Source organism: Thunnus maccoyii, chromosome 16 (assembly GCF_910596095.1).
Source record: "Thunnus maccoyii chromosome 16, fThuMac1.1, whole genome shotgun sequence".
NCBI classification, from domain to species: domain Eukaryota; kingdom Metazoa; phylum Chordata; class Actinopteri; order Scombriformes; family Scombridae; genus Thunnus; species Thunnus maccoyii.
The window spans coordinates 28,245,298-28,264,447 of record NC_056548.1 but is presented as its reverse complement, the minus strand read 5'-3'; the positions used below and the strand labels follow the sequence as shown (position 1 = coordinate 28,264,447).

General features: G+C 39.8%; 1 protein-coding gene across 2 annotated transcripts in view; it reads left to right on the top strand.

Moving 5' to 3' along the window:
- The first annotated feature begins 5,343 nt into the window (after positions 1-5,343).
- The window catches only part of dicer1 (dicer 1, ribonuclease type III), a 33,206-nt gene continuing 19,399 nt past the window's right edge, over positions 5,344-19,150 (top strand). The window contains exons 1-9 of one of the 2 annotated variants that reach the window (XM_042389150.1): positions 5,344-5,623; positions 14,909-14,956; positions 15,109-15,216; positions 16,666-16,860; positions 17,021-17,183; positions 17,371-17,501; positions 17,876-18,010; positions 18,149-18,309; positions 18,436-18,604. In XM_042389150.1, the coding sequence (XP_042245084.1) occupies positions 16,747-16,860; positions 17,021-17,183; positions 17,371-17,501; positions 17,876-18,010; positions 18,149-18,309; positions 18,436-18,604 (873 nt within the window). In that variant the 5' untranslated portion in view covers positions 5,344-5,623; positions 14,909-14,956; positions 15,109-15,216; positions 16,666-16,746. The remainder of the gene's footprint in view (positions 5,624-14,908; positions 14,957-15,108; positions 15,217-16,665; positions 16,861-17,020; positions 17,184-17,370; positions 17,502-17,875; positions 18,011-18,148; positions 18,310-18,435; positions 18,605-19,150) is intronic. The other variant, XM_042389151.1, reaches the window with a different exon arrangement.

The following is a 19,150-nucleotide window of genomic DNA, read 5'->3' as shown; positions in this document are numbered from 1 at the left end:
GACGTTGCAGTTCCCCTCAGAGCTTTTTAGCCTCTTTCAGTTGTTTTTGTTTTTCAACCCCCCCAAAAAAAGTTTAGTCATTTCCAGCAGCAGCAGACAGCTGTTTTCAATGAAAACACTTTAAAAACTCACAATACACTACCTTCTCAGCACCATACAGCAAACACAGTTAGCTGTTGACTAGCTGGTGAACATAGTGGAGCATTTAGCAGCTAAAGTGCCAGATATTTATCTCAGCCATTAGTGGAGACCAAAACAGTGTTAAAAGGAGAGTGAATATTGGACTTACATCAGCAGACTCAGTGTCTGCTGAGTGCATCTGAGCTACAGCTGTCTAACATGTTAGCCTTATTGACTTTATATTAACATATTAACTCTCAACATAAGACATGTACATACGGTCAGGATTAGTGACATCACAACTAATAAACAATAAACAATCTCACAATGTCATAAGTAGGGATGGGAATTGATAATTTTTTGTTGATACCAATGCCCTCATCGATTCTGCTTATTGGTCTGATTCTTTATCGATTCCCATATTGATTGCTGATCAATTTTTATTATCGCCACTGTTTGAATATATAAACATAACTGGTAGATAAGATAAATGGTCCGCAGCCAAAAGTTAACTGCATTTATTAATGAATTAATTCATTTGAAAGCATTTTACAGTCTCCTGCCTGTATGAGAATAACAACATGAAGGGGAGGTGGAGGGCTCCGCTGTGTTATGAACGTCATGTCTCTAGTAGTGGAGAGCAGCCTCTCTGCTGCACCGTTGGCTCTGGGGAATGTGCATCTCCATCACTGAGGCCGATGCAATATGCATCTCGATGCATTACCAGCCGTGTGATACATTAAAGATACATATGAAGCAACTATCACTGCGATACGATACAATTCATCCCTATTGCAATGCCTTGTCATTCGACACAATTTGATTCAACACAATGCAACTCACTGCAATATGACGCCATGCAAAGGAATGATACTCTATAATTCCTTATGGTAGAGAGTTTGATTTTATTTCTTAAGCGTACAGGAAATCATAAATTAACTAAAAAAGTGTCATTTTTACTTTACATATTCCAGTACTGCAACTCAGTAAGCATCTCATTTATGCTGTTTCTTTTTGACCTCTAAAAAAACACTCGGACCTTTCACAAACAGGCCTTTTCACAAGTCCTCTGTAGTGTAATGTTCACTGTCTCCAGTTTGCACTCATATGCTCTGTGAACCAAAATATTACTGTCAAAATAGTTTAATAATCAACTTACTCTGACATGTGGAACAATAATTCTAGAGTTTCACTCGGAATGATTTGGCAGCGCTATTTAGCTGTGGCTTACTAGCACACTTGAGAAACAGTTCAGAGAGGGAGAATCAATCTAAATATCAAATTATTGGTCACATTTCTAAATAATAAAGGCATAGGGCCTCTACTAATAATTAATAATATTAATAATAAGTGGATTTTGCCGATGCAAATATATTAGAAACGATTCATCGAGTTCATCCCAAATTGTATGCGGTGCACACTTTTTTAATCGGGGTAGTTGCATTGTGAACAAGCGTCAGAGTGGAAGTGACTTAAACCTGCATTCTCTCTAATTGCCAGCAGGGGGCGACTCCACTGACTCCATAAAGAAGTCCAATTGTATGGAAGTTTGTGAGAAAATGACCCTACTTCTCACTTGATTTATTACCTCAGTAAACATTTTCCTAATGAATTTATGGTCTCAATCACTAGTTTCAAGTTTTCTTCAATATAGCATGATCTTCATTTTGTATATTATGTTCTTGGGTTCCAGCTGCAACTGCACTGCAAGTCAGTGGAGCAAAAGTTCTATTACTGTTCACCGCCTTAGCCACCTTGTGTTGTTGTGTCACATCTCATAGATATTTGTGGTCCATTTACAACTTTTAATGAACAAAATTACTTGGTGCTCTCTTAAGGTATCTTGGTTTGCCATGATCTTATTGAAAAAACATTTTCTTGTCATGGGGTTCATCGTCAATACTGACACCCTGATGTTGATGATACTGAACGGCTACAATTTCAGCGATATATCTGCACTTATTGATTTAGCCAGGAGTTAAACTTGGAGCTCCTCTTCAATTCAATCAGGGTATCAGGTAGAGATTTCAGAAGTGTTCAAATTGACTTTTCAAAAAAGTCTTTGTCATCTGAAAAGAGCAAATATCTGTATTAAGCGTTGAGTGCATCTGTGTGTGTGTGTGTGTGTGTTTGTTTTTTGGGGACTGGAATAACAATTGCAGGCCAGTTCCAGGCCATTTTTCTGCTGTCTCATGGTTCAGTGCAATGTCTCTCCAAGCAACGTGGCTGCACAGGATGAGACTGTGTCCTTATCTGCTGTTGAGATATCCTCTGCTGTAGCAGCAGAAGAAACGGAATAGCTTCCATCCCCTTTTTGTTAACATCTCTGCAATTGTGTGTGACCATAGCTACCTACCAACCCGCTTTGGTGGCCTTGTGGACAATGCCCTTGGGTACATATCAGGGTTTGTCATTTGACAGATTTTGAGGAAGCTGTCCTGTGATGTGTGCCCTGCAGGCTTGGTGACAGATGCTGTGCCTGCATCATTTGACCAGAGAGCTACCACTCGCTTACACTGAAAAACAAAGAAGGGCTGATGATTTCTTCTGGAGGTGGTCAGATCAGCTGAGCAGTTTATTCACCAGACATCATCAGGAAAGCCGTCAGTGTCCTTGATCAATCTGTCTGGGCTGAGACTGGTTCAGAGGATGTGTTTTTTCTCAGGGAGCACATTCAGAAAACACAGTTTGGAACTGACAACCATCATTATTTGCTCTTGTCATTAGTTGTGTCTGTCTTCCACAAATTCCAAATTACAAAGTGGCAACTCATGAAAAAAGCTGTGCAAAACAGTTCTGTTCCAAGGGTTTTAGTATATATATATATATATATATATATATATATATATATATATATATATATATATGTGTGTGTGTGTGTGTGTGTGTGTGTGTGTGTATGTATATCTATATATATATACATATTTATTTATTTATTTTTATTTATTTATTTTTTTTACCATATCATGTATATATGTTATACTGCTGTAACACTTGAATTTCCCCTCCAGGGATCAATAAGGGCATATTTTATTTGATCTTATGATTGTCTTTTTATATATCTGTTTGCTTTCACTGCTATGAAATTATAAAAAGTAGACTGGCTGCCAGTCTCTCACTATCTGATTTGTATTTACCAGTTTTGTTCCATTTTTCTCATTATTAGTACTTAAAGATGCACTATTTCAATTTTTTTCCCAGTATTTCAAAGTGAATGAGTTGTATTCTGACCTGGAGCACAAGAAAAGCTAAAATTTTGGGGACGTAGACAGAAAAAGCCATTTCCACAATGTCAAAAAACTTTCTGCACATTTCATACACATTAAATTATATTATATAGGGACGTCTCCTCAAGTATTAACAGAGGAAAATAATTCAGTTCATGTACTGTAAGCCTAATGTTGATACACACTCCTCTCTTGAGCATCTAGCAGCAATTATAGCCTAAATATCCAGATTCTAAGTAACTAGGGACAAAACTTTTTTTTGTACTCCACGTAGATCATAAACCTTTGAATATAAGAACAACTCATCGAAATTGGATGAGAAATGCAAACATTATAGTGCTTTTTATCCAGAAAAACTGCAGCTCCCCTGTTTACTTGTATTTGTGTACAGACAGTCTTGCTCTGTCCAACATGGCAGACGCGTTTGCATATCGCAGCAACAGGCTGAAGTGGCGAAAGCGTATATAATATACATATGTCTATGGGTTGGCTGAAACCTGCAGATTATGTCATAGTTCCTTCTTTTCTGCAGGTCTATGTAGGAGAGGAGAGGTGCGGTGACTGCTTGAGTAAGTTTAATATGAGTTGTTGTGCACATTGTATTTATGGCATTAACTGAACAGTAACTCTCCTTCAGGAAATGTCAAACCTTGTATGTGAAGTAACGCCGCCATCTGGAGGACATCACACAGCACAGTCAACAGCTTCTGGATTACTAAACTGCACTCAAAGGCAGAGAAATGTTCCTATACTGCTACACTTTTGTTGTTTATCTGAGGCATGCTGGATTAAGAAAATGTATTGGATATTTATTATATCATTTTAATAAAAACTTGCTGATAATTATATGCCCCTCCCTCACAGAATTTCACAGTGTCGTGTGTTCTACTGTTCATCAAACAATGTATTTGTTGATAATTACCACTTTATAGGGACACACAGCATTAGATGCATCTAATCTCATGCATCTGCAGTATTTGCTTTTCAGCTCTCACAATCTCATTCAATTGTGCCCTGCCTCCAGTAGTTACATGTCTCATGTCATTGATAAGGATAATTTAGGAATGCTTATTAAAAATGCAACCAGCTATCAGTCTGTGGCAGCCAATGCTCTGTCATCAAGCAGACTAAACAAGCCGGTCAGGAGGGTCACATCTGGGGTCGAGATGGAGCTAGACAGTCTGGAGGCAGTGGCAGAGAGGATGAGGGACAAAATCAGTGCCATAGATAACCCCTCTCACCCACTCTGTGGTGAACTGTTGCACATGGACAGTTCATTCAGTCACAGACTGATTCCACCAAAGTACAGACAGAGTGCAAGTACTCTTACAACTGCTCCAGGTAGGGAACCACTGACTTTATAGTATATGCTGCATGTATACATAATATATAACACTGCTGTATATTTATTTATTCATTTATTTTATATTTACCTACATAACTGCAACTATAATTATATTCATATTATATATGTATATATATACTATATACACTATAGATATCCCAACTTCTGTATGATTAACGAGACTCATTACTTCTGTGCATGCAGTCATTTGCACAGTGCACAAATCGTGTATCCAGCTGAAGTATTGCAATGTACTGTATATAATGGGTATATCTTTTGAATGTCATTTTCTTATTTTTTATTTTTGTTTTATTTATTCACCTTCCATAATTATCAATCTGTTCCCTCCCTCTCTAGACTGTTTCTCATTATTATATTCAATTTCAATCAGACTTTATTAAGGACACAGCTCATGAGAGAACAATAAAATACAATGAAAAACAAATAAATACACGATATACTGAATACTGATATAATATCTAATTGTTATTTAAATCTTTGTTCCTGCGCTTGAAATGATTTTATATTTTTGAAAAATATAAATAAAAAAACTGCGTACTGTCAAGTTAAGCAAGCACAGCTGCTAATTTTGCTTTGCTGCTCCAAAAAAAACACGAAGTCAGTGACGCTTAGCGTCTTTCTTCCCTCAGAGGCCAGTGACAGACGCACTGAGACCTCCACACTTCTAGCACATTACGGAGGACAGCGATTCTCGTTCACTTTCCTAGACTAGCGTACCAGAGTACGACCCGAAAGTTACGCATTTTACGTTAATGTTTTGGCGTAGCAGAGGCCCAGGTGAAAGGAAGTGGTCCCACCGTGGACGAGTAGCCACCAAATCGGGACAGCAAGAGTGAATGGCAGTGAGGATATCAAACGAATTATTTCAAGTCTTTTTAGCCGAGACGATCAATTGAATAACACACATCAGGTGAGATTATTTACTGCATTCTGCGATTCGTCTTGCTGGAATACTTGTTTTTGGATGTGTTGGCCTTGCTAGCTATTAGCTGGTGTCTGTGTGACATGGTGCATGGTCGCTGCAGTCACTGCTCACACGTTGTGTTGCATTACACGCTGGACATTTTGGGTGAAGCCATGTTTCACTTTAGCTCCATAAATCACACAGGCAGATGGTGTCTATGGCTATTGAGACGGTCAATAACTGACTCCAGACAAGCGCGATGCGTCTGATTTCATATTCAAGTGCTAAGTGAAGTTACCCTGATGAGGGCTGCAACAGGGTTTCCATTGCAGTTATGCGAGTGTTTGCTCAGTTGGTAACGTTGTGTAAGATGGTAATAGATTATCAGAGAGATTGTTTAACTTAATTCATTTGTAACGAATTTTTCTCTCCAACATGGTACCAGCTAATGTTAAGCTAACGAAACGTACATAGGCGTATTTGTTATATGTTAGCGTTAGCAGCCAACTGTTTGTTAATGTTAGCTAACGGCACGGTACTTTTTCATCAGCTGTAAGGCCAAGGACGTTGAATTGCTCTCTTTATCTTGTGAATGAAGATAACTAAAAGCTTGCATTCCCAAATTTTTAATCAAATTGCTTTATGATACTGCGTATTAACGTGGCTAGCCAATGTTAGCAAACGCTTGGCAGACATGTAGCTGCTTGGTTGCTAACTAACGTTAGCTAACTAACGTTAGTCAGCATGGTCTCTGCTAGTAACTTTAACGCTAATGGTCAGGTGTCCAGCTTCTCAGCTGAAGGTTTTAATTTGCCATATATTAATTCAAACTTACATTTTGAGAGCGGAAGCTGCTAATATAATATGGTGATACCACAAAGATGGACGTGTGTTAATACCTGGTTTAGTACTGCAGGGTGCAGAAAATCGTAGAAATTAATGTCATATTGACCCGAGGTCATACAGTTTCAGCTTCTGGATATAATGCAGTGCAAATGAATGATTCTGGCTAATGTTGTACTGAACATTGTGTTCTGCATGTGTGACTTGCTTAGCACAGCTGCCAGAGACACTTTCCTGACTTGCTGGCAGCAACTGTTGTCTAAGACTGTGGGACAACATCAGATGTGTCAGTGTGTCAATATGAGCACACAGCTGTGACACATTTAGTCATTTAAGGCTGACTTTGGGATCAAGGTTTTCAGACCAATACTTCTTCATTGTAAATATTTAACATTCTGTTATCATGTTTGAAAATTGAAAAACATTGAAGTTGCTCAGACACGCAGCTCTCCATACATGTCTGAAGACTGTGCACACAACAGTCACATTAACAGTTACTGTACATGTAGTGTTAAACTCCAAATGTCTCAACATACAAAGTGCATCTCGTTATGAAAGCTGCTCAAGACATTATAATGAATTTCACACATAGGCCAAATGATCAGCATATGCAAATCTGTTTAATGAATCATCGTAGGAACAAAATACTGTGAATATGCAAATTTTAAGTCAAAGAACAAACGTTCACATCTTGTCAGGGGTTTTTGAAGTGATGCAAAGGTTGATGGTGACTGATGATATAACACTTTTAGAAGCATATGTTGATTCTGAGTGATTTTTTTGCTGTTGAATGTCACTAATAAGCAGTATGTCACTCATCTTCTGCTGCTATATATCATGTCTCACAGGCATATTACTGACATTTGCTACATTGGCATGACATTTGCTATGTTAGCTATGCTTAACCCACAGCACATGCTGTTCCACCAACATATTCAATTTCTTACATTAAAGGATGGGTTCACAATTTTCGAGTGTATCTTCAAACAACAGTCAGTTGTCCATATGAACAGTGAAAGAGCTTTTCCTCACTGTAATCGTTCCTCCTGTTCATACTGGATATTAAAAGATCCTTCAAATGTGCTTTCAATGTAAATGATGGAGGCCAAAATCCACAGTGTGTCCACACAGTACAAAAATGTAAATAAATACAAAAATGTATTTAAAAGTTGATCTGGAGTAGTGCTGGGCGGTTTAACGATTCATCCGATATACTGGTTTTAATTTGACGCTGCCAAATGGCATGCTGGGTACAGCTTGCTAGCTAGCCAGGTAGCTCCATGAACTGAGATTCGGGCAGAAAAGGCCTCTCATATAATGAGGGTTATCAGGGTAATCTCCCTTCAGCCTCCTACTGCTTTAGAGATAAACACATTTTTTACATGAATCACCTCAAAAGTTTGTGAGTTTGAATGAAAGTAAACACATGACCTAGCTGCCTGTAGCAGAATTATGGCTATCTGCATAGAGAACTACATCTAGGGCAGTTAGCATGTCGGTTTGTTTACGTCTGAGGCTGCGGAGAGCTCAGCATCTGTTCATGCTACAGAAGTTGAAATAAAGTTGTTCAGTTTCTGTGTGCTGGTCATTCAAGGTGTGCATGAGAGCGTGCTGCATGCTCGTGTCAGGCAATCACAGCCAAGCACCCACCTTTTAATCTTACTGCCAGAAGCCTCCACAAGCTACAACATAATGATGATATGATACACTTAAGAAATACCTCCCCTCTGTAACAAGCAGCCAATGAGATGTGTTCAATGTTAGCTAAATTGATGTGGGTATCTAGCGTCACATTGATCTGCATTAACTATTGTCAGCAGGGATGTTATCATTGTGTTATTAATGTCAGACATTAAAGTAACACCTAATATAAGATTATATGTACAGTAAGCATAAATATTTCCTTCCTTTGTATTTTATGTGTTATGTTTGCTGAACAGGTGAATATGTGTATAAAGACAGTGAATGCAACTACATTCACATGAATGTTAACTCTACTAAATGTCATTATATATTTAGGCAAAGAGTTATGCCAAGAATCTGTAACTGCTGGGATAAGAAACCATGAGATGGTAGCAATGAGCCCATCGTATTGCAGATGTTGCTAATAAAAATTGTGAGGAATACAGCATTTTTAATTAATCTTTATTTCTCTCTTCAACTGTATTTACAGGGATAGAGGCTAATATTTTTAAGCACTGGCACGAATTTGGTAGCCAAAGTAGGTTTTTGGTTGTCAAAATGTAAGCTTACATAAAAAACAATGCAGAAAAGGCAATTTAACACAACTTAACACAGCCTTCCTCAACAATGAATGAAAATAATTGATTATGTCATATAAATAAAAGAAGTTGACAAAGAAAAAGTTTAGAAGAAGCCATATTTATTTATATTTTATAGCCATATTTATAACAGGTGAACACTGACTGCAAGTTGACTTACTTAAACAAGCCTCTGATGAGTAGATCAAATCCACCTGAGTGTCATCTGAACACATGCTTTAATAGAAGGGATACAACTCAAGGAAATCTGACCTTTTGTACAGAGGAGTTAAGTTGGTCAATGCCGCAAATTTGCATTTGATTGCTGACCTAGAAATTGTGCAGTCTTTAATATTTCTTCTTCATGTTGTTAATGTTAAAGTCTGTGTAAAGCAATTTCATACCACAGAAAAATGTGTAATTAACCACCCAGCCAAATTTGACTGATTAAAAAAGTCGCCAAACATATAAAATTAGGTTTCAAAATTGTGGAAAAATAAGCAGTACTCTCTGCTCTGAAAGGCTGGGGGCGTGTCTGCTGAAGGCGCTGAAAGCACGACCCAACTGAACAGAGTTAACAATGCTCATTCCAAACTCCCGTATGGAAATACACTATTTAAAACAGGCCTTGTTTGTAGGTGTAAGGCAGTAGCATGGATGATAATTTAAGAATAAAGTAATGTTAGGAACCACTGTTTAATTCGGCACATATTTTGTAGGTAAATGTGGATTTGTTTCATTAAAAATGTAACTTAAATGATTAGTTAACAAGTAATCCATCATTAACCATCGTATGGTTAAACTATATGTTAAATTGTTGTTTTTTTGAATGGAGTTTGGTTCACTTAATGTTTCTCACTTCTCTGCTGAAAAGCAGCTTCATTGTGGCCGTCACCCTTGGAGCAGTTGCCCAGCAAATGCTCTCCCTCTGGGGACCTCCCAGCTGCACAGCCGGTGCTGAAGCTGAAGCCCCTGGCGGCTCCACCCATCAGCAGACACTTCAGTTGGGTTTAAAATAAGTCATTGAGCATAACGTTGACTGAAAATGGCCCCATTCACCAGTAACAGTGGATTATCCGATGTGAATCCCAGGTGGTCATGCTAGTTAATCCTGTACGTCGTAGAGCCACTGTTTCAGGAAAACAGTTTAACACAGTTTAATGCTCTAACTCCACAACTCAGTACTACACAGTTCTACATAGGTCTTTTGTTTTCAGCAGTTATTTTCTAACATGTATAATATGTTTGAAAATAAATCTCTCATTTTCCTTTACACAGACTTAATAATTGATCCTGAATGTGCATATAATATTTGATGATAATATATGCACAAACTGATAATATTTTACTTTTTAGACTGAGACCTGCAGCTTTTGTATGATGACATCTCTGACAGTGCCACATTGCCACCAGTAGGCAGGAATATTCCTGGCCCAAAATAAGACGGAGGTGGTACCTCATAGTTTTAAAACCATCTATGTGCGTGTGTGCATACCAGTCTTCCAGTACCAGTAATCGGTCGTTGGTACCTGCTTAAACATTTCAAGAAGCACAATTTCAATTAGGCTACATAACCTCCAAGTGATGTAGCTACCACTAGTGCTACATTTAGGCTTAATGGTTTACATTGTTTACAACTCCACAATCAAACTTTTGATTAACAGCAAAGAGGGGTGATGGTGGATTTGAAATTATCTCCAAAAGATGTTCAGCTAATTAGAAAAGATGATGTCAATGTAGGCCTTGCCCTTGAAATTATGAAAGCCTAACCATAGCCAAAAGAACATCTGTTGGCTCTGGGGGTAATACAACTGTTGTTCTCACTATATGTAAGAGATGACATTAAATGGTATGATGAATAACATAAGACAGATATGGGTAAATATATACATAGCTGCTGAAACAGTGGAAGGGCGCAAACACACTCCTATAGGTCTATATGGTAGTATAAACTTCAGGCAGGACTCCAGACTAACTTTTTTCACTACCGTCCCAGAACTGTCCACAAGTGAATATAAACTGTCCCAAAATCAGACTGCTGTTTCCTTACTTTGTAAAGCATGGCAGAGTTTGTCTGTGGCCCCCAAATCACTAAATCTGCCCTTGTTGATGTATGAGTGTTGTCTTTAACAATTTCCTTTAAAGATTAGAGATGCTGCTTTCAGTAGGCCCTAATTGTAAACGCTTCCATGGTGAACTGTACCTTTGCAATACAGTTTCATATTTCTATACTATATATGCTGTCTGCTGCAGTCCGTTTCTGCTCCTGATAACCCATGCGGTCTGGAAAGATTGTAGCATGCTGAGTACACCAGTTTCTCCAGCAGTCTCTCTTTGTATAATTGTAGAAATACTGGTATTTGTTATTAGTGTCTGTATCTTTCTTAGTATTCCCTGTTGTTAGTTAGTTGTGAGTCAATAATTTGTGCCTGATGAAAATGGAACTGAGCAGCAGCTCCGCTCTGCTCCCTATGTTCACATTTTAGAGAATATAATTAATGTTTTCCTCATTAATGATGTATTATTTCACCACCCGTGACCCATCTGCTATCAATCAGAATGTAATTTTTACGACCTGACCTGCCCGATAAGTATTTGATAAGTGTTTAAGGCTTAGATTATAACAAAAAAGACCACAGTAATATATTGAAATCAGAACACATTGTCTACCGTTCCTGGAACGATGGGACACCGTTAATGTCGAGCCCTCATGCAGATATGGCTGATGGATCAAATTCTGATAGTGATTTTGCAGGGGTTGTGACGCCCAAAAAATGTATCCACCCATTCCCATGATTGTGTGTGGAGAAAAATTCTTGGGCACCTGTTGGACCTGGAAGTTGTAATTCAATGGTTTGGCCACTATGTCAAATTGGCTTCAAAGCCCGGTGCCGTTCCTGGGGGCTTGGTTTATATGTACTGAATGGTCTCAGCAGCAGTCGGATTTAGTATACAGGTTTATATGTACTGAAGTCTCATTGAGCACATAGAGCTCCGGTAAACCAAGAGGGGAATACGTGTCAGTCAGTCACCTGTCATATGCACTGCTGAAAACGGTCTCACACAGTGCTCAAGTGAGTTTTTAGCATTATTTGCTTCCATTTTGATCGCTGGCCGTTAGTTTGGTAACATAAAATAAGCAGAATATTCTGGAGAAGGTGAGAGCTTTTGTTAGTGTCGGACTCAGAATGTGATTACATGGCTACTAGTACTTCCTGGATACAGTTGATACCAGTACAGGTCCGGTATGTATCGAACCCGGAAAAGACACAGCACTTTTTTCATACATTTTTGGCCAGCATGGCTTCATGTTAGCTTCAGATGAACTGTTTTTAAATACAGGAGGACTGAACAGGATTATGAAGGGATCTTTTAATGGCCAATATGTACAGGAATAATTATGGCAAGAAAAATATGTTTCAATGACTGTTGACTTATAAATTTGTGAAGCTGTCCTTTAAATAAATAAAAATAACATTTTAACATAATGTCCACTGACATACCTAGCATTTAAAGGCTTGCCCACTGTACAGCCCATAATTCCACTAGATTAGATACCAGAAAAGTACCTTCCCATAATGAGTGGTTATCTTCCAGTGTAAAGTTGTGGTGTAAGCTACTGTGGGTTTTTGTTTTTTTTAAAAAAGCCACCAGTTTTACACGGTACCTGGCAGTGAAAAGTGGCACCTGTCAGTGGAACACAAGTAACATAACATTTTTATATGGCACAAAGCATCTGCATGTTGGTAGTCACTAATGCATAAGAATCATCATATGATATGACAATTGCCAGATATGCCAGTAGAACAGCAGCAACATACCCATAATCAGCAGTGAAATACCACTATTTACCAATATCATACCATTAAAAAAAAAGTAGCATACCATCAGACACGGTTCCATCTTGGCACTTGAAAATGTTTTTAATTGAGGATTTTTGTCTCTATGGTATGAGGCTACACAATCCATTTTAGTTTAGTTTTTTAGTTTCCATTGAAGTCTTTTTCTAGTAGTTTCAGCACTGTTGAACTTTTTGAAATAGATAGCAGGTCTAGAATCAAGAAGATTTCATCAAAGTACAGTAGCTGAGTGTGCTGATCCAAGAAGAAAGTGTTTAAGAAGTGGGGCTTTTCTGGTATATTGATGCTGTCGATGCTGGGGGAAAAGGGCTGTGGTGTATTGTGACACGGTGCTGTGCATCAAGCTGTACTGACACGTATGTCAATGCTGTTTGCTATGTGGGCTGACGTAGAAAACAAAAGGTGCAGGTGATTTGATGTCACCAGTGTCTGTTTATACTACAAGTGTGGTCACTGAAGCAAGGTTGAGCTTCCCCCACTGCTGTACATGTTCACCAATCAAGCTGCCATCCCAAAATAAATGTATGTATCCCAGCAGTGTCGCCACTGGCTACATACCAGTGGTTAGTGCAGCATTGGTCCAGAGTGGATTGTAGTATATTTTTCACTAGGAGCTGTGTATTTCGTGGAGCACTTTTGGTGGCAGCAACAATATCAGATGACTCTTTCCGGAGTTAAAGATAGGGATGGGTTCTGAAGGCCGGTTCCATTTTGGATCCAGTTCCCAGTCTGTGAAGTGCCTTCATTCATTGAGCTTTGACGCTAACAAAGCTCTTATAAAACCTTTTATCTCTCCTTAATCCTCAGCGGACCATTGCTGTTGCTGGTTAAATTGACAGTTACTGCAGCAGCAGATTAGATAACGTTAATCAACGTTGTATTGTTTTAACATTTTAACCATTTTAATTTTTTTGATGACAGCACATAATGACACCTGTTGTCCTCCCGGGTCAAAATTGACCCAAGGACAACAGGAGGGTTAATGGCTAAAATGATAGTTAACCACTGTACGACCGCTAGTGGATTGTATTTTTTGTAGTTTCACACGGTAGACACTCTTGTCCAGAGAAATGATCAGCTCGTTAATTGTCAGCATTTGAATTTGATCATCTGAATAGCTCTCAGTCAGCACCTTCATTATTTAAAGTAAATAGCGGGTGAAGTGCAGTAGGCGACAGCTGTTCATCTCATGTATCACATACAGGACCAGTCAAAAGTTTGGACACACCTTCCCATTCACTTGAATGTTACATTCAAGTAAGTTGGTCACTACGAGATAGCCAGAGACAGCTAGTAAACTGTGGCAAGTGCGCATGTAGTGTAACTAATCACCTCATAGTTTACAGGACTATCATGGCTCAAAACGCTGATGTAGCAGCTATGATCTACATTACTTTTTGACTAAAAATAGCCTTTTTGTGTATATTGTAATAACGTGATTTTATGATTTAGATATTTTATGCTGTACATTGTGCAAAAACAAAAATTTGAATTATTTGATATATCAACCAGCCCTAGTCATAAGTTATAATAAACTTATTTTGCTTGCACCTTTCCGTCCTACTGATTCACTTGTAGTTGCACTACTTCCTATACCTTTTCTTACCACTGCTCGATCAGCAAATAATGAAATTATATTGCTAGAGCAGATCATCATGTATTTTTACAAACTTTAAATGTGAAGTGTAATAGTGTGGAAAATGCAGCTCTAAAGAGGCAGAATGATCCCTGAGGTGGAGTTCATCACATTACAGACCACATTGACGTCCACAATTCTGCTAAACCACACTGAGCTTTAAACTTCTCTTCTTAATTCCTTACCTGAGTGTTGACAACCTGTACATTTGAAATGTTGAGGCTGCCAGTATTGGAATCCCAAGTGCAGTTCTGTTCTGGTTTGAAACACCTCTTGGCACTGAATATGTCAGAGAACTCACTTCAGAGCTGTTGAACTTCATTCTTGGCACAGGCCTATGAATAATTAGGTTAGATTTGATTTACTGCTTGAAAGTAGCTCCATAGATGAGCATCAGGTTGCATTATGTTTTTGATTATCAGCAAACTTGAGCCGCTCCTTCTAATGTAAAGACTTGTCTTTACTTCACAAAGCTGACTGCTAGGATTGCTTACAGCTGTTGGGCTCAAAAATTTCACAGCAGGGTTGTGTGGTCTGGTGATGATTTTAGGCTGTGTCAAAAATGTGTTGAAAAGCTTGTCTAAGACTAGTGTTGGACCCTTCTTCCCTCCGCTCCATGTACCTTTGTCAGCATCTGGCACCCAGCAAGACTTTAGCATTCTCATTTTGCTTTGTGCTTTTGTTTTTACAGAGCTGGAGGACTCAGTCAAAGTCACCGCCACTTCCCGTTTGTGTAGAGGTGAGAAGCGTTACTTTTGAATATAATAGTTACAACAATTCACATTGCCTAGGAATGTGTTGATTCCTATTTATAAGTAAATCAGAAGCATTATTTATGGCAGTGTCTCAAATGCATGATTGCTACAATGCTCTGTGTTTTTGGTTTCTCAGGTCTGTTCCCACTTAAATGTGGGTGAGCATCAGGAGTTGATTAAGAGATATTTTATCATGAAGCCCAGATTAAGTGTCTGCTTATTCAGAAAGTCTCACTTATTACCTGTAAGTATATTTCTGAATAAATCAATTCTGTTTTGCATTGTTCCAGCCAATTCTCATCTTTCCTTAAACACTCTATATGTAGAATTGTGAAGCAATTTATATGTATTAATCGTTTTTTATTGCCAATGAGTGAACAGGTAGTAATGTAACATAAAACATGAGACCTTCCTTGACTTTCTTGGTTGTCTGTAACAGCCTGTAGACTGATTTCTATGTGAAGGACCAGGGCCGTATTTTCCGTTAAAATCCAAAAGAAGTGACATTTTTGTGCGCTCCCGAGAGCCTTGCCTCTCTCCCGCTAACATCAACAAACGACCGGCATAATGGGGCATAACGACACAACAAAAACGTTTGTTTTTCCTGTTGGTTGTCCAAAGGTCGTAATAAGCACACATTTCACAACAAATCGCAGCACCGGGCAGCCACAGCCAGTTACTGCCCGGCCACAGCTCATTGCTGCCCGGCCACAGCGTATTGTTCCCTGACCACAGCCTGTTGCTGCCCGGCCACAGCATGTTGCTCCCTGACCACAGCCCGTTGCTGCCCGGCCACAGCATGTTGCTCCCTGACCACAGCCCGTTGCTGCCCGGCCACAGCATGTTGCTCCCTGACCACAGCCCGTTGCTGCCCGGCCACAGCGTGTTGCTCCCTGACCACAGCCCGTTGCTGCCCGGCCACAGCATGTTGCTTCCTGACCACAGCCTGTTGCTGCCCGGCCACAGCTCACTGAGCCTACCAGTGTTTAGTAAATACGGTTGGTAAAAAAATAAAGTTGGCAGTTTGTGAGTCGGGTCAGATTCGGGTGGTTGACTAATGCATATTTGTGCAAGTTTGGTGGTGCGGCGCATCAGGAACCTCTGTGTTTGTGTGTGAGTGAGCGCATGCACATACAGAAGGGGGGGCGGACTGACTGGGAGTGAGAGATGCTTTGCTGAAACACGGTGCAAAACACTATGTAAGAAATGTATATTTCATATGTAATTATGAGAAGTGTAAGTGAGGAAAAAGACATCACCTGCAATAGTCTTGATCAGCGAACATGCAAGCGCGAGCACCAGGATGCAGCTCATTTAACGGCCACAGATGTCACTAATGAGAAGGAATTTCTGATTCCTGCATATAGAACCTTTAAGCACGTTTGTTTTCAAGGTCCAAACAACCTCTAAACAAGCTATTCTCAATCTCTTAACAAGCTGCTCTCAATCTGTTAACAATTTATTCTCAGTCTCTAAAATTGCTGTTCTCAACCTCTAAAAAATATTCTGAACCTCTAGACAAGCTGTGCTCAACCTCTGAGCAAGCTCTTCTCTAAACAGGCCATTAACTCTCTGTCCAATGGTAGACCTACTGCAAGCTGCTGTGCATGGCTGAGTTGTCTCTTCTCAAACCTGACTATGGTGATATGTGGTCTATTGTACATTAACACAGTATCCTCATCTTCCCTGCCAGTGAACTTCTGAGAGGATGATGAAATGAGATAAAGTGGACACCTGGAGGAGCCCAGCCCCCTCACCTCCACCTCTTTGAAGCATGGCAGGCCTGCAGCTTGTCACCCCTGCCACTTCACCCATGGGGCCTTTCTTTGGTCTGCCATGGCAGCAGGAGGCTATCCATGATAACATCTATACACCTAGGAAATATCAGGTCAGGAGGCTGGCATCCAAATGGATGTGTTTACTAGCTGCTGGATGTATTGTATATAAGCATGTACAGGATATATTGGTATTAACGTGGCATTAAATATTTAAAAATGTCTGCCTCCTCCATCAACTCACTGTCTGTAAACCTGATCCTTCCTCCACAGGTAGAACTTCTTGAAGCAGCTCTTGAACATAATACTATCGTCTGCTTGAATACTGGCTCAGGGAAGACCTTTATTGCAGTACTCCTAACAAAAGAGCTCTCCCACCAAATCCGTGGACATTACCAAGAAAATGCGAAGAGGACTGTTTTTCTGGTGAACACAGGTACCTGCAAGACACAATGCCTACTAATGTTTAGACATTAACGAAAACAGGAAGGAAATTGTATTGTCCATTCTCAGGTCTCACCCAACTCATTGTTCATTTAAATTCAAATGTATTGTCTTTTTTTGTTTGTAGAATAATTCAACTTGCCAAGTTGTTTAATGTGTCTCTTATATACATTGTCCAGCTTTGTCTGTAGTTCAGCAAGCAGCTGCAGTCAGGACTCACTCTGACCTCCAGGTGGGAGAGTACATAGATTTGGAGGTGACCTCAGCATGGACCGACCAACAGTGGAGTAAAGAGATAATCGAGAATCAGGTGAGGCCATTATTCTCATTGCCTTTGACATCGTTTGGCCTATTAAGTTAATACTAACTCACACTGCTTTCATGATTCTTTCCATGCTGTGACTGCCTAGTAGGGGTGGGAATCTTTGGGAATGTCACAATTCAATTAAATTCTTAGTCTTTTGTGTTTCGATTCAGATGTAGATACGAATGGCATGACAAAATAATAAAGCAAAGCCTGAGTTATCCTGTGTTCTTTTGACAAAGAATCACAGCACAATGTGTCAACTGACAACGCAAGGTCTGACTAAAGACTGATGGTACAAGTAGTTGACTTTCAGCGGCAGCTCTAGTCATTTGCACCTTTTATTAACATCTTGTCATTCTCAACTCTATGTCATACAGGTGCTGGTCATGACTTGCCACATATTCCTGTACATATTGAGGAATAAAATCTTACCGTTGTCTAAAATCAACCTGGTGGTTTTTGATGATTGTCACCTGGCCATCACGGACCACCCCTACTGTGAGATAATGAAGGTGAGACAATAAAAAAATCTGATCTGTAACAGCAGTATTCTGACCTCTGAGTCCCTTCCTCTTGCAGCAAGACTTGATGATTGTCGTTTGAAATGTGTCTGACTTGGAAATGACCGGCTGTCCTCTCACTTTGTGCAGCTGTTTGAGGGTTGCTCGTGTAGTCCTCGTGTTCTGGGCCTCACAGCCTCCATTCTGAATGGAAAGTGTGACCCATCAGAACTGGAGCATAAGATCCAGAATCTGGAGCGAATCCTGAAGAGCAACGCTGAAACCGCCACTGACCTTGTGGTCCTTGACAGGTACTACGTCATCTATGGCTAAATGTTTGAGGATTTTTGTTAGTTACAACTGAGCACTGCAACTAGAGACTGACATGCCAGTATCTCTTCGGTGTGTGAAGTCTTCTGTATGTCCACTTATTTCAGATATGCCTCTCAGCCAAGGGAAGTGGTGCTGGACTGTGGGCCCTACGTTGATGAGAGTGGCCTCTCCTCCCGTCTGCAGGCGGAGCTGGATGAAGCACTTCACTTCCTGAATGACTGCAACATATCTGTTGCCAGAGAAGACCGTGACCCCACATTCATTTCCAAACAGGTGAGAGCTAGAGAGCTTTGTACTAGTATTGTTCAGGCAATGGCTTCAACTGGGAACATTGAATAAGTTGTGTTCATTTTAAAGTTAAAGTTATAATCTCGAGGATTTTCAATTAAATAAATGTCTGTTAAGTCACTATCTATCGCTTGATGAGGTAACACAATGGTGATTGAGCCTATGGCCTGCTAATGAAAGCTTTTGCATTTGCGGTACTGTATTATAATTATTACGAACCAGTGGCGACTTTCCCGCCATGCATTCAAATCACAAGCAGCACAGTTAGTGATGCGTTTTCCATCACCCAGTGGTGGATCTGCCAGAGAGGGTAGGCCGACCTGATGCAACTGACTCACTCTTCAGTTTGCTTGTGCTAGTGTGACGTCACACAGTGACTAAGGGTGGAGCCTGTGCTTTTGTCCTGTGGGAGCACTGGTTTCATTCGAACTGCATACAAACAAAATAGTGCCCAAAGTTTAGGGTTCAAACAGAAATGCTTCTTGGGCAGCTGTGTGTCATTTCAATGTTAGTTCAGCACAAAAGAGCTCA